This window comes from Lissotriton vulgaris, chromosome 9 (assembly GCF_964263255.1).
Source record: "Lissotriton vulgaris chromosome 9, aLisVul1.2, whole genome shotgun sequence".
NCBI classification, from domain to species: domain Eukaryota; kingdom Metazoa; phylum Chordata; class Amphibia; order Caudata; family Salamandridae; genus Lissotriton; species Lissotriton vulgaris.
This window is the reverse complement of record NC_141697.1, coordinates 791,953,171-791,967,608: the sequence shown is the minus strand read 5'-3', so window position 1 is coordinate 791,967,608 and position 14,438 is coordinate 791,953,171. Positions and strand designations below refer to the sequence as shown.

The following is a 14,438-nucleotide window of genomic DNA, read 5'->3' as shown; positions in this document are numbered from 1 at the left end:
TTCGACGACGGGGAATATTCAAGCATGTGAATCTGTGAAAGGCACCCTAATACTGGAGAACCCCTGTTCTTTGCTTCCCTTGCACATCATTTCTCCTGGTTTCCTTTTTCAGATTGTTGCGAAGTGGGGATCCGGTTCGCTTCTGCGGGATTGCAATTGCTTCACCAGGTAAGTATAGTTCACAGTTAGAGAAGTGAAACTGAAATAACAGCACTTGGGAAAAGGGAGTGAATAACGTGAAATTGCAGCACAGGGTAAAGGAATTACAGCATAAGAAGAATGAAACAGAAGTTGAAGAAATTCTGTGACTGGTAAAATTAAGGATACATTGTTGTGGGGTGGGGGGGGGGGTGGAACAGGAGTAAACATGAACCAGGGTGCAATCTGAAAAGAAATAAAGTAAGAATCGAATGCAGGAATCGCATTAAAAAAACTGTGTGACTGTGCGGTGAATTAGATTGCCCAAACATGTCTGCAAGGAGATTGGTCAGATATTAAATCAAGTTACAGTTTTTGCGGTTCAGAGAAGATCACGCCATTCTGATATTAGAAATTTTATTAGAATTGTTTATGTTTAAAAAACAACAATATAAAAATGTTTATTTAGTCTAGCCCTAGTGCAAATCCTGAAACAACTCAAGCAATACAGAGAAAGGCGGTTTCTGGTGTCTGACTAACTCACTTAACAAGGTCTCTCGCGGTCTGTTGGCCACATGACAATAGCAACTTCTCTGAGCCAAAATGCTGAGACTACGTTTGAATTGATCAAATCCTAGCCTCCGACATTAGGGTTTAAAAAGAAACACAAACTAGGCACAGTCAGAACCATGAAGAAATTTTAGCTGTTGAAAATAAATGGAGATTAACTTCAGTGCCGGGAGTAGCAGTGCTTACAGTTCCAGTCAACCTGTTCTGAATCCATTAAAATCTTTAGCATGTTTGCCACTCAGTTTCCTATTTGACAATGAGCTAAATGTAACCAATGTGCCCATTCGCTCATTCACCTTGCTGCAGAGACTAACATAGGATGCTTATTATTGCTACATGTGAAAGTGTTTCTTTTAGTGCTCTATGGATCCATGTTCAATGGGATTCCTTGCAGAGGAGTTGCAAAGGACTTTGTTAGATGAATCAGACCGGTGACAAATAGTCATAAGAGGCCATCTACAAGGTAGACAACTAATTGTCAAAAATGAGTGCCTTTGTTGTCCTACCAGAAGAATGGAAGCAATGGTAGGGCATCCTTGGATTGAAACCATGGACCTTAATCAACACTCTTATTCATTCGAGAGGGAACTGGACCTAGAAATAGCAGTTATTCACATGCATGCCTGTTGCACAGAGAGGTCTAGAACTTAAATTACCCCTCCCCGGTTCACAGAACTTTGTAAGTTGTGGAGGTCTCCCATTAAAACAAAGGCATGACAATAGGGCCATCGATGCAACCTTAAGAAACAATGCAAAGATGACCATTCTTGCCTCATTACATAGTACACATCCCCAGCTTGATAGCATGAAAGGCAATACCCCTCTTTTGAGGGATAAGAACATGCTGAAAAGGCAGGTCCCATAAATCCGCTAACATGGATCCGTTCAAGATGCAACTCTCGCCGGAAACAACGGTCTCAGCAGTGCCTTCTAAAAATAACTGCGTTGAACGCTTGGTGCCAGGCACAAACAGTTGAAACACTGCAGAAGAGACTGTAATCACAATTGCCAACAACACCATCAATCCTTGATTTTAGATGCTGGACCCGAATTCTCCAGTTTAGATAACCAAATAAGTGACCGAGCCATATAAGGTAGGGCAACAAACCCATCACAAAGGTTTAGGCCAAAGTTTAAGTGCGGTGAAAAAAAATATATAATCAAACTAAACAGCAACACATATTGCTATATTCAACACATATATATTCCTTTGGTTTCATCCAATAATAAGGTCCTCTTTGTCCATCAAATTATCAGATTGGTCTGGTCCTTGAAGTCCAGGGTTGGCAGCAACACACATCCCAGTGTGTTCAACACATTGTTTAATATCACAGCCGTGCCAAGCAACCATCCAGTCTGCACAATAATCGAAGTCGGCAGTCTCACTTGCGTCTTCAGCCATGAAGTAGCTAGGCTCGTCGTACAGAGTATTTACCTTTCTGCAGCTGTGAAACATAAATTTTTGTCTTGCTGCCGTCCCTGCGACGCAGCCACACCTCTCCCGTGCTGACTGCAGTAATGATGGCGCTGGTGAGAGAACACAGTAGATCGAGGTTAGAAAACCATTTTATTGAAGACAAACAGATCAAAATAAGGAATTAAACAGAACAGCAGTGCTACCTAGAACAAATATTTGCTATTTATCAAAAAGTCTTTGTACCCTTTTTATGATGGGGAAAATGAATATACTTACTTGATAAATTGTTCAAAATGTAAATGTAAATGTGGCGTATTTGTATAGCGCGAACAGTGACCCGGAGGCATCCCGGCGCTTGTACTCCTACCACAAGGGAACCCCTCCTGGCTTTTCCTTGTGGGGTGTCCACTCCTGGGCATCCCATGGTGAAACCAGGCATCTCTTGTGTATCAGGGGGCCTTTGTGGAGACTAAGCAAGCTATTGCCCAGAGTTGCAGCGTGGGACCCATGCTTAGAATCGGCACTGAGGCGAGAATATCCGGTCAGAGGAATTTAAGCCCGAAACCCGCTGAGGCGGGAATCGAACCCTGGTCCCTGGCCAGCGTTCTGCATCAAGGTCTGCTGCTCTAAGCATTGAGCCACACTTCTCCACGATACAATACAATATGCACAGCTTTTACTATGATTAAATAGCTGAAATTAAGGGGTACAACCTTTCATCACAAAGCAATATGTAGTATGAAATATGGGTGTTTTACTTTTAGGATAAAACGATGCTCACTCTTCGATTTGAGGTCTATCTGGAGGAATTTTCAGAAATCTCACTGACTAGCTCAGTTAACCCCTTCGATGCTGATGACGAGCTCAGCTCGTCATCACCCACGGGGGTCGTGTGCTGATGACGAGCTGAGCTCGTCATGGTGCCACTAAAATGGCATTTTCCAGCACACAGCGGGAAAACGCCTAGCATCCAAGTGGTTAAGGAATTCAAAGGAATTCTGGCAGAACCAGTGGTATAACAGAGTTTTAATTGAGGTTCATTAATGTCAATGTTCAAACTTAGTTCATCGAAGGTCATTCAGAACCTACTCATGGCTAGCTCATTTGACAGTCTGTACTTAATATTACGATAACTTTGGTCTTTCAACACCAACCATGAATAGAAATGATCAATACGATTTTACACCTGTAGAAAGCACAATACAGGTCACTTCTGATTAATCAATCAGAAGGCTTTAATTAGATTAGTGATCCGAAATCGAGTGTGTTCCAACCTTTCTTCCCCTTTATTGGTTTACAGGTCCTAATACCACTGTTCTCTAAATGGCCAGTAACAACAAAGTAAACAAAGAACTTACTTTGCCCTTAAATACTCATAAGAGCCAACTTAAAAGCTCATCTCTCAAATAACTGTGTGTGGACTGAGAAGTACATGGCCTGGACAAATGCAGACTAGTTGTTGATGACTTGGGTTAAACCCATTGCAGATCCAGAACCATGCAGAGCTAGGACATTTGGAAAATAAGGCTTCTTCAAATTCATGAATTCAAGAGGAGTTCAAGAACTGCCCTCTGCCTTTTGGTAATCGGCCATGCAGGCGGGAATACTGTGCAAAAAACATTACAGATTGTCTTTTGTGTGCACATGTTATGGACTGGTTAGACCTAAATAGAAATAAAGCAAGTTTTAAGCCAACTATTGAATGACAGTAAGTTGACTGACCAGTGACTGTTAGGTATGGAACTGCAGGTGGCTGAATCAGAAAGTGAACTGGATTGAGCTTTGGTTAGGTAAGGAAGTAGTTGTAATCTATGTCTGGTTGAACCAATACTGTTTCATACACAAAGGTGGAAAGCAGTGGCCCATGTTTGGTGGTTAGTATGTTGCTCAACAGTGAAGGTGTGCAAGACAGTAACTGCTGACAAATGTGTTTTTTCCAGAAAAGGTTAGATGACAAGAATTTCAGGGTTTACTACAATGGTATACTGTTATGGCCAGAGTTTGGTTGGGACACCTGCACGTTTGTGTAGTACAGATACATGCCAGGAATGAGTGAATAAATGTTTCTGGAGCTAGGGTGAAGAACCTGCAGGGACCAGAGCAAGAGTGGTTTAGCGAGTCTGGAGATCAAATTAAGGATAATGGCAAATAAATAGTGCGATTGTACCAAAGATGTTCCCAGAAGTTTCCAAATGTATGTGGTGGTTCCCTTAAATTAAGTCTGAGATGTCTAGTTAAGTCTAAAGATAAGGTTGAAGGGATAAATGTTAAACTAACAGGTTTAATGATAACTAGGATTCTACTGACCAAAGGAATCTTGTTTGGTACAAAGAGAAGATTGTACCTAATCATCATGATAGTCCCTTTGCTGTGACACAGTGGATTCTCCTTATGTCTAAAAATGAGGGACACAATCGTTGTAGGTCAGTTCAGTTGTCACAGTTTTGATTATGGCTCCTGGAAAGCCAGCAACAAAAGTTACATCATCGTGCCAAGGGGCACAGGAGCCTCCTGTAATTGGCAGTTGCTGATTTGCGCCGGGAGGGATCAGCAGTAATTCTCACCTTAGGGGTAGTAATGAATGATGAGGGCTCTGATGTTAAAGACACAGAGGCAGCTGAAGTGAAACAATTCTCCTGCTGTGCACACAAGACGACAGCAGTTGCAAGCCCAGTGGCTTTTGGTGCAGAAAGTGTTGCTATTAGTCCTTCGAATTTCTAAGCCCAAATCACATTGTACAAAGACCTCAGTTGTTGACATTTCAGCTGGGCAATTACATAATCAATCTTTAGAGACACGGGGGATTAAGGCAAAGTCAAAAACAGAAAAAACAAAACACACCAAAATAATACCTAGACAAAGATCAGAGAACTCCGACAGCTTTAAAATTGATCAAAGTTGAAAGGGATAATACTTTTGGAATCAAACATCCCCAACTTTTCAATGTCGAAAAAACTAAGACTTTGAGGGCACAAAAGAAAGATTTGGAGAAGCTTTGTGGACCCTAAGCGTAGACATAAGTAAAGTAACTAGTTTCTCACACCCCATGCAAAATAATGGACACAGTAGGTAACTCTGTGAGGTGAGGAAAGTGGAGGCTGTAAAAGTAGACAATGGCAAAATGTGGGAAGATAATAAATCACAAAATCATGACCTCAAGGTATTAATACCCAACTACACATCACCCTCCGATGATTAGTCTGCATATTTCACTAACTGGAGGAGGATAGAAACCTATGCAGTATAACTGGACGAGGGGCAGAACAGTCCAGCTTTGTTTTAGGTAGTCATGCCACTACAAAAGAAGTGTTTTAACCAATGGTGCAAAGTGTAGTTCAAAAGGGGAACAAGGCACTCCCAATGCCCCTGACTTCTAAGGCAGTCACAAATAGCATTGAGCTTCAGAAAAAGTTACTGCCAAGAGATTATATATATTTTTTCTCATACACAGGCAAACTAATACACTTTAGCCACATGAGAAAAGGCACAAAACCCAACAATTACTTCAAGCTGACTACATGATATGGAAAGCAAGTGGTATGAGGCAGCTGGTCATAAAATTTAGAGATCGAATACAATGCAAGCTCTGCCGCGCTCCTAAGCAGCTATGGCCTTCGACAATGTGAAGAAGAGGAAATGTTAATATAATGCTTTCAAAAGGAATACAGGAAAGGAAAATGCATCTGTTCTTGGCATGTAGAGTTGTAGGTTCATATAGTTATGCATAGATCGCCATCTGGTGTTGGGCTCGGATATTTGCACTTTGTTTTTGTCTTGGAAGAAGGCTTTTGTAGTCACAAGGTAAGTGACTCCTCCTTAGGACGATAGTGCGCATGGGCATCAACTCCATCTCCAGATTGTTTTGCCATGGAGGGTTATGATGGAGTTAGTAGGAAATAGAAAAGTATGTCCATGTGAAATATATCTAAGTAAGATAGGACTGTAACAGATAGAGGTATCCGGGGAGGCGGGTGGACGTATACGAATCTACAGCTCTACATGCCAAGAACAGATGGATACTGGTAAGTAGCATTTTCCGTTCGAGGCATATGAGCTGTAGATCGTATACTTATGCATAAAATATACAGCAGTTACCTCTTTAGTAGTGACTACCTGTATCTGTTGCAGTAGTTAGAAAAAGTGTTTTTAATACAGCCTGGCCCACACTAGCTTTTTTGTTCCCTAAGAAAGCCATAGATGCCCCTAGCTTTCGTGTGGAGTGAACTTGAGGGGGAACGGTTAATGTGCGTTTGGCTTTAGCGTAGCATATTTGGATGCATTTAACAATAAACCTTGCAATCCCGGTTTTTGAGATAGGATTGCCCTTATGAGGTGGGGAGAAAGCCACAAAGGAATATGCTACTTCCCAGTATGCATCTGTTCTTGGCATGTAGGGCTGCTGACATTCATATCTGTACCTAGATCGCCGCCTAGTGTTGGGTCCGGATGATTGCACCTTGTTGTCCTGGAAGAGTCTTCGAAGTATCACAAGATAGGTGGCTCCTCCCCTGGACTACAGTGCGCATGGGCATCTTCTCCATCCTCTGATTGTTTTTCGTCATTGTGGCAGAGATGGAGATAGTAAAGTAAGAGATGGCCATGCAAAAGATAATGCTGCATCTGCGACAGGCACCGGAGAGGAAGGCGGGCGATATGAATGTCAGCAGCTCTACATGCCAAGAACAGATGCATACCGTTAAGTAGCATATTCCGTTCGAGGCATGTGGGCTGCTGAATTCATATCTGTGCATAGACTGTATAGCAGTATCTCCTCTAGCGGTGGTTACCTGTGCCAGCTGCAGCAGTTTGAAAAAGAGTTTTGAGGACAGCCTGGCCTACAGCAGCTTGCTGCTTTGCTTGCACATCTACACAGTAGTGTTTTGTGAAAGTGTGTATGGTAGTCCATGTGGCTGCTCTACATATGTCTTCAAGAGGAATGTTTCGTAGGAAAGCCATGGATGCCCCCATTTTTCGCGTAGAGTGTGCTCTTGGGGGGGGATAGTTAAAGTGCGTTTGGCCTTTTGATAACATATTTGAATGCACTTAACTATCCATCTGGCTATTCCTAACTTTGATATTGGATTTCCTTTATGTTGTGGTGAAAAATCAACAAATAATTGCTTTGTTTTCCTAAAGGATTTCGTTCTGTCCACATAATAAAGCAGAGCTCTCTTTACATCCAGTGTGTGTAGGGCTCTTTCAGCTACTGACTGTGGATTTTGGAAGAACACTGGCAGTTCTATCGATTGATTAATATGGAAATTGGATATCGCCTTTGGCATAAACTTAGGGTTTGTTCTGAGAACCACCCTGTTAGCATGTACTTGCAAGAAGGGTTCTTGAAGCGTTAGTGCTTGTAACTTGCCTGAGTGAAGTAATGGCAATCAAGAATGCCACCTTCCACATTAAGAACTGCAGTTCGCATGAGTGTAGAGGTTCGAAAGGAGGTCCCATAAGTCTGGTAAGTACTATATTTAGATTCCAGACCGGGGAAGGTGGGTGTCTTGGAGGGATCACCCTTTTAAAACCCTCCATAAAAGCCTTTATTGCTGGTACACTAAACAGTGTTGCCTGTTTTGAAGGTATGCTGCTATAGCAGCGAGGTGTAGTCTTATGGAAGAGTATGCTAGGTTGCATCTTTGAAGATACAGCAGGTAACATATAATGTTCTGTATGGAAGCATCTAAAGGGTTGATTTGGTTATTGTTGCAGTAGATGGCAAATCTCTTCCATTTAGCTGCATAGCACGCTCTTGTAGTTGGTCGGCTTGCCTCTCTAATGATGTTCATGCAGTCTGGAGGCAAGTTAAGGTATCCAAATTCTAAGACTTCAGGAGCCAGATCGCTAGGTTCATCTGATTGGGATCTGGGTGCCCGATTTCTCCATGGTTCTGAGTTAGAAGATGGGGTGCGAGGTTCAGCCTTTGATGAGGAACTACTGAAAGTTCCAGGAACGTTGTGTACCATGGCCGTCTCGCCCATATGGGAGCAACTAGGATTAGTGTGAGGGATTGTTGGCGCAGTTTGCGTGCCACCAGCGGTATCAGTGGTGCTGGGGGAAAAGCGTACGCAAATCTGCCTGACCAGTTCATCCACATCGCATTGCCTTGTGACAACGGATGTGGGAACCTGGCAGCAAAGTACTGGCATTTTGAGTTTTCGTTTGTGGCAAACAGGCCTATCTCTGGGTGACCCCACTTCCTAAAGAATGGTTGGAGAACTTGGGGGTGACTCTCCCATTTGTGTAGTTGTTGGCTGTGCCTGCTGAGCAGATCTGCTATTTGATTGTCTTTCCCTGGGAGGTGTTCTGCCAGGAGAAAGATATCTTTTGGAATTGCCCACTTCCATATGCTCTGTGCCAAGTGGGACAGTTGAGGAGAGTGTGTTCCTCCCTGTTTCTGGATATAGTACATTGCTGTCATGTTGTCCGTCCGGATCAAGACAGTCTTGCTGTACAAGTATTTTTGGAATGATTTCAGGGCTAGGAATATTGCTAGCAACTCTAGTCAGACCCTCCAGCTTATCGCGATTTCGCGATTTGCAAACAAATCGCGAAATCGGCCGATCCGTGCAAATGCCGCGATATTTAAACAAACGCCCGCGAAATCCGCCGTTTCCGCGAGCCGCCATAATCACACAGTGCAGTCAGCACACATGGCAACGGGGAAAGAGCCAGAATCCAAGGCTGCTCCTGCATGCAAACCCCCATACTGGCACATCGAGCAGCCCGCAGCGGTAAGAGAGCCAGCAACCCTGCCAGGCAGCGGCGCAATGTCTGCCATGCCCTGTTGCTCCGCTCAAACTCACCTGCTGAGACTATGGTAAGAGGCCTGCCAAGCTCTCTCCTGATGAAAAGGACCGACTCCAGCGTTTCAGCAACTCCTGCAGATTGGGGCGAGAGCGGTGATGAGCTCTGCCTGTTATCTTGCTGGTCCGTGAGGAGGTGCGATAAGCGGATGCACACGCCTGCAAGGAACATGGCACAACTCACAGCAAGAAGGGAGAGCTGTAGAGACCCCAACCGTAGAACATGGCAGTCGCGTAATAGACCATCAGCCGGCCTGAGACGAGCAGTGACTGTAGCACCACCTAGTGGCCCCTTGCCTGCAACGCACCCAGCTCACAATGCCCTCGCCACATTGCCTTCACTCCATTTACCAGAGGAGGGTTGCATTTTGAAGGAAGGCAGTTGATGGGTTGGAGACTGCCTGCCAGCAAGAGTGGCTGTGTAAGGCACCACGAGGCATGGTGAACTCCCATCCAGACCGGCTGAAGGGGATAAAAGGTAGCCAACACGCATGGACATTAAGCCCCAGCCAGCACCAGCACCTGCAAACCCCAAAGAGCTGCCCCGGCCTGAGTGCATGGTGGCATCTGAACAATAGCAAGGGATATTGGACATGTCTTTTCACAACACCAGCTCCGGGGAAAAGTATGTACAGCATAAAAGGCCTATGCAACACTGGACAAAGCACAAGACAGCATGGCTGGCAGTGCCCCTGTGTGAACTGCTCCAAAATAAGTGAGAGAGATAGAGCAAAGCCCTCCGCTCAAGGCTTCACTAGGCTGAACCCCAGCACCATAATTTGCAACCCTGCACATCGAGTCATCCCCAGAAGAGAGCTAACGGCGCTGCAGCAGTAAGAAAGCTTCCTCGTGAAGCACCTAGAGCCCCACACTGAGGGCAGAACTCACCAATAAGTCTTCACCCACTGAAGTGCCCACTCAGGAGGAGACTGCTCTCTGCTTTTACCCGCAGCACCAGCACAGGGTGTCCCTCCCCGCACCGGCACTCTCAGTACATGCTTTGAGGGAAACAAAGTGTCTACATTGTAATTAAACCAAATATACATAGCTTCATGTTGTTAAATAACGAAAAAAGCTAAGATATCTGTGTTTGTTGTAGGAAAAATGGCCAAATAAAATGCCGCAAAATTGCCGCTAAATTTCCATATTTGTGCCGCTAAATTTGCAAATCCATGCCGCTATATCCTGGGGGGTTTGTCTAGTTGGTTGATATGCAGTTTGTTTTGTTTGATTGTCCAGAGCCCTTGTACTGTGTAGTGAAGGAGGTGGGCTCCCCAGCCTGTCAGTGATGCGTCCGCTGTTAGTACTAGTTGTGGAACCAGCTCTTGAAACAGTCGCCCCTTGGAAAGGTTTTGTGGGTTCCACCACTGCAGAGCGTTGTGAGCCCGACTGTCTACCAATACTAGGTCTTTTAGTTGTCCTTGAGCTTGGTTCCACTGCAGTGCTAGGCATTCTTGCAATGGACGCATTTGGAGTCTGGCATGGGGGACAATGAATATGGCCATCATGCCTATGAGCTGCATGAAGACTCGAGCTGGAAGAGAGTGTTGTGGCAGAAATTTGAGAATGAGCATCTGCATGCTGGCTATCCTCGCTGAGTTTGGGTATGCCTTTGCCACTGAGGTATTTATAGTAGCTCCCAGATATTGTTGTGTGTGATGCGATTTTGGGTAGTTTAGCGAAAACCCTAGACTGTGTAGCAGCTGATGTGTTTGAGACGTGTCTCTTGCACACTGTTGGTATGATTTTACTTGTATGAGCCAATCGTCTAGGCACGGGAACACATGGATGTGTTGCCTCCTGAGATGTGCAGCTACTGTCGCTAAGCATTTTGTGAACTCTCTTGGAGCAGTGGTCACCGCGAAGGGGAGCACCTTGAATTGGTAGTGTTGACCTTCTATTGTGAACCTGAGATATTTTCTGTGAGCTGGATGGATGGGTATGTGAAAATACGCATCCTTGAGGTCCAATGTTGCTAGGAAGTCTCCTTGATTTAGCAACAGGAGCACTTGCTGTAGTGTGATCATATGGAAGTGCTCCGACAGTATGTATTGATTTAGGGGTCTGAGGTCCAGTATTGGTCTGAGGGAGCCGTCCTTCTTGGGAATAAGGAAGTATAGGGAGTATACTCCTGTCCCTTGGTGCTGGAAAGGGACTGGCTCTATGGCCCCCTTTTCCACCATGCATTTCACCTCTTGTTGTAGCATGGTGATGTTTGGACATAGGACGGTGTCTGGGTGGTATGTATGGTGGGGTTGAAGTGAGTTCTAGGCAATAACCATACTGGATAATTTGTCTCACTCACCTGTCCGTGGTAATTGCGTTCCAGACAGGTAGGAAATGTTGGGAGTCTGCCTCCGGCCGCTGTTAGGTGGTCTGGAGGTAGCGTGATGAAGTCACTGTTTTGTGGCAGTGGAGGCTCTGGTGTTATTGCCTCCACGTCCTCTTCCTTTGTTATTGTTGCCCCTATAACCTCCTCTGTTGCAATTTCTCTTAAAGGAACCTTGGGTGTTGCCTTTGTATGAAGATGAGGTCTGTGAGGTATTGCCTCGTGTAGCTGCTCTGTATGAGGAGCGTCGAAAGGAACCTCTGTGTTGCTGAAACTGCAATGCACCCATTGATTTTGCAGTTTCTGTGTCTTTCTTCATTTTGTCTAGAATGGTGTCGACTGCAGGGCCAAAAAGGAAGTCTTGATTGACTGGCTGGTTAAGAATGGTGGACTGCACCTCGTTCTTAAAGCCCGAAATACGCAGCCATGCAGGTCGTCGTAGTAAAACGCTAGTGTTAATAGATCTGCTGCCGTGTCGGCTGCGTCAAGCGCACATTTGATGGAGGCGTTTGTATTAAATTTTCCCTCCTGTATGAGGTCATTAGCTTGGGCTTTAAAAGGCTCAGGCAGGTGTTGCATTAAGCTTTCAAGCTGATCACAGTGTGCCCTGTCGTAACGAGCTAGCAAAGCTTGTGTATTCGCAATTCTCCATGAATTGGAGGCCTGTGATACTACCCTTTTACCTGAGGCCTCTAGTATTTTTGACTCTTTATCAGGAGGAGGAGCCTCCCCGGTTGTCTGTGAGTTGGCCCTTTTGCGTGCATTAGCCACTACCAGTGAGTCTAATGGTAACTGACCTCTGATGTAGGTAGGGTCTGTAGGGTCTGCTTTATATTTCTTTTCAATCCTGGGATTGATTACACAAGCCCTGGCTGTATCTTTAAATATATCAGGCGCGTGTTTTAACACTCCCTTTAGCATAGGAAGTGTTCTGAAATTTTTCTCTGAAGTAGGGAAAGTGTCAAATAAGAGGTCTTCTTCTATAGGGTCATTGTGCATGTCTACGTTGTGGTACTGCGCTGCCCTGTCTATTAGTTGGTTGAAGACAATGGTGTCGTCAGTAGGTGACGGCTTTGTTGGGTATGAGGAGACGTCAGGGATGGGATGGGTGTCATATGGGTCAGTTGGCTCCCCCATGGTTCATCTTGGGGGTTAAGATCTTCTGGAAAATCATAATCATGCTGAGGATCCTCCCCTGTGTTTCCCTCATTGTCCCCATAGTGAGAAGGAGAGTAAGGAGAAAAAGGCGTAGTAGGCATAGTGGGATAGAAAGGAATGAAGGGTCTAGAGGGAGAAGTCCCAAAGTCCTTCTTCTTTAAAAGAATGGAGGAATGAGAAACAGTGTCCAGTGGTCTCTTCTTCCTGTGTAGGATTGTGACTTTACCAGTCTTAGGATTAATATATATTTTTGCCTGGTCGCCTGATGGATCTGGATGGAAGAGTTCTTCTTCCACTGTCCTTGGTTGTGTCTTTGACTTTTTTGGTACCACTTCTGTTTCAACGACTTTCAGGGCCTTATTGCTTTTCTTCGGCTTGGACCCTTTCTTCGGGTCGACAAGTGATTTCGGGTCGACCGGGTCTTTTGGTTCGACACGTTTCTTGTGCTCGACAGGTTTTTTCGGTTGACTGTCCTTTGCCGAGTCGATGGCTTTTTTGGGATCGACTGGTGTTTTTGGAGCGCTTGTCTTTGGTTTGATAGCCTTCTCCGGGCGGATTACAGGCTTCGATACGGCACCCTTTACGTCGGCTACCTTCTTCGGTTCGGCGACCTTCGGCACAGCCGGCTTTTTTGGGTCGACTGCCTTGTTCGGGTCGGCGCCCTTCGGCTCGGTGGCCTTCTTTGGCTCGACGGCCTTTTTAGGTTCGCCGCTCTTTGGCTCGACGGCCTTCTTTGGTTCGGCGCCCTTTGGGTCGACACCTTTAGGCTGTACGGCCTTCTTCGGTTTGACGCCCTTCGGGTCGACAACCTTCTTGGGTTCTGGAACCTTCTTTGGGATCACGTTACTTGGCCCTGGGGTCTCTGAAGGCTTAGTTTTTAGTTTCGGAGCCAAGCCAGAAGGCGGGGCTGGCGAAAGTTTCTATGGATCTTGGCTAAGGCCTTTTGGCGATGCCTTGACTGGAGCCTTCGGTAACGAGGTAATCAGTGTCGGTGGCAGTGTACTCACGATTTGCCCCGGTGGGATCTCGTCGTCGGAGTCAGTGTAGTCCTCGACGATGACGATCTCTAGGTCCGAATGTGGAGCTTCTTGAAGTTCTTGGTCATCATCGAAGATGTTGTCAGGTTCCGGTGCCTGTTGCTGCATTTCTTGCCTAGAGGCCTGTCGAATCTGTATAGTTTTTTTCGAACAGAATTGGGCACAGGCTGGGCAGGTTTCTTCCTTATGGTCTGGTGATAGGCACTTGTTGCATACTGAGTGTTTATCAGTATGTGGGAACTTGGAGTGGTATTGTGGGCACCTTTTGAACGGACTCCTTTCCATCAACAGCAGGCCCACGTGGCGCCGAAAAGGCCCAATGGCCCGCGTCGACGACCGGTTTGAGATGGAAAGCTTGATCGAGTCAAGAAGTACAGAGCGAGAACAATACCGTCGAAGTTGAAGGCCTTTTGGCTTTTAGAAAAGTTTTGTTTCGATTCCGAAGTTGGAGTATAGGAATAACATCCGAACCCAATGGCGGAAAAAAACAATCTGAGGATGGAGAGGATGCCCATGCGCACTGTAGTCCAGGGGAGGAGTCACCTATCTCGTGATACTTCAAGACTCTTCCAGGACAACAAGGTGCAATCATCCGGACCCAACACTAGGCGGCGATCTATGCACGGATATGAATTCAGCAGCCCACATGCCTCGAACAAGTTGTTTAGTCTTTCTAAAGGATTTAGTTCTTTCAATGTAGTAAAGTATCGCTCTTTTTCCGTCTAACGTGTGAAGAGCTCATTCTGCTACTGAGTCTGGTAGAGGGAAAAATTCTGGGAGTTCTACAGACTGGTTAAGGTGGAAAGCAGAAACAACTTGAGGTAGAAATTTTGGGTTAGCCCTAAGAACCACTTTGATATGATGAATTTATAGAAATGGTTCTTGTATGGTTAATGTCTGGAGTTCACTGACTCTTCTGAGAGGTGATTGCAACCAGGAAAGCTACTTTCCAGGTGAGAAATTGCAATTGCCATTTATGCAGA

At 45.3% G+C, this 14,438-nt stretch overlaps 1 protein-coding gene across 11 annotated transcripts in view; it reads right to left on the bottom strand.

Annotated features, from left to right (window-relative positions):
• Positions 1 to 541: 541 nt before the first annotated feature.
• Positions 542 to 14,438, bottom strand: part of BRMS1 (BRMS1 transcriptional repressor and anoikis regulator) — a 350,478-nt gene continuing 336,581 nt past the window's right edge. For all 11 annotated transcript variants that reach the window (XM_086938533.1, XM_086938529.1, XM_086938538.1 and 8 more), the window contains one exon: positions 542 to 2,235. In XM_086938533.1, the coding sequence (XP_086794659.1) occupies positions 2,118 to 2,235 (118 nt within the window). In that variant the 3' untranslated portion in view covers positions 542 to 2,117. The remainder of the gene's footprint in view (positions 2,236 to 14,438) is intronic.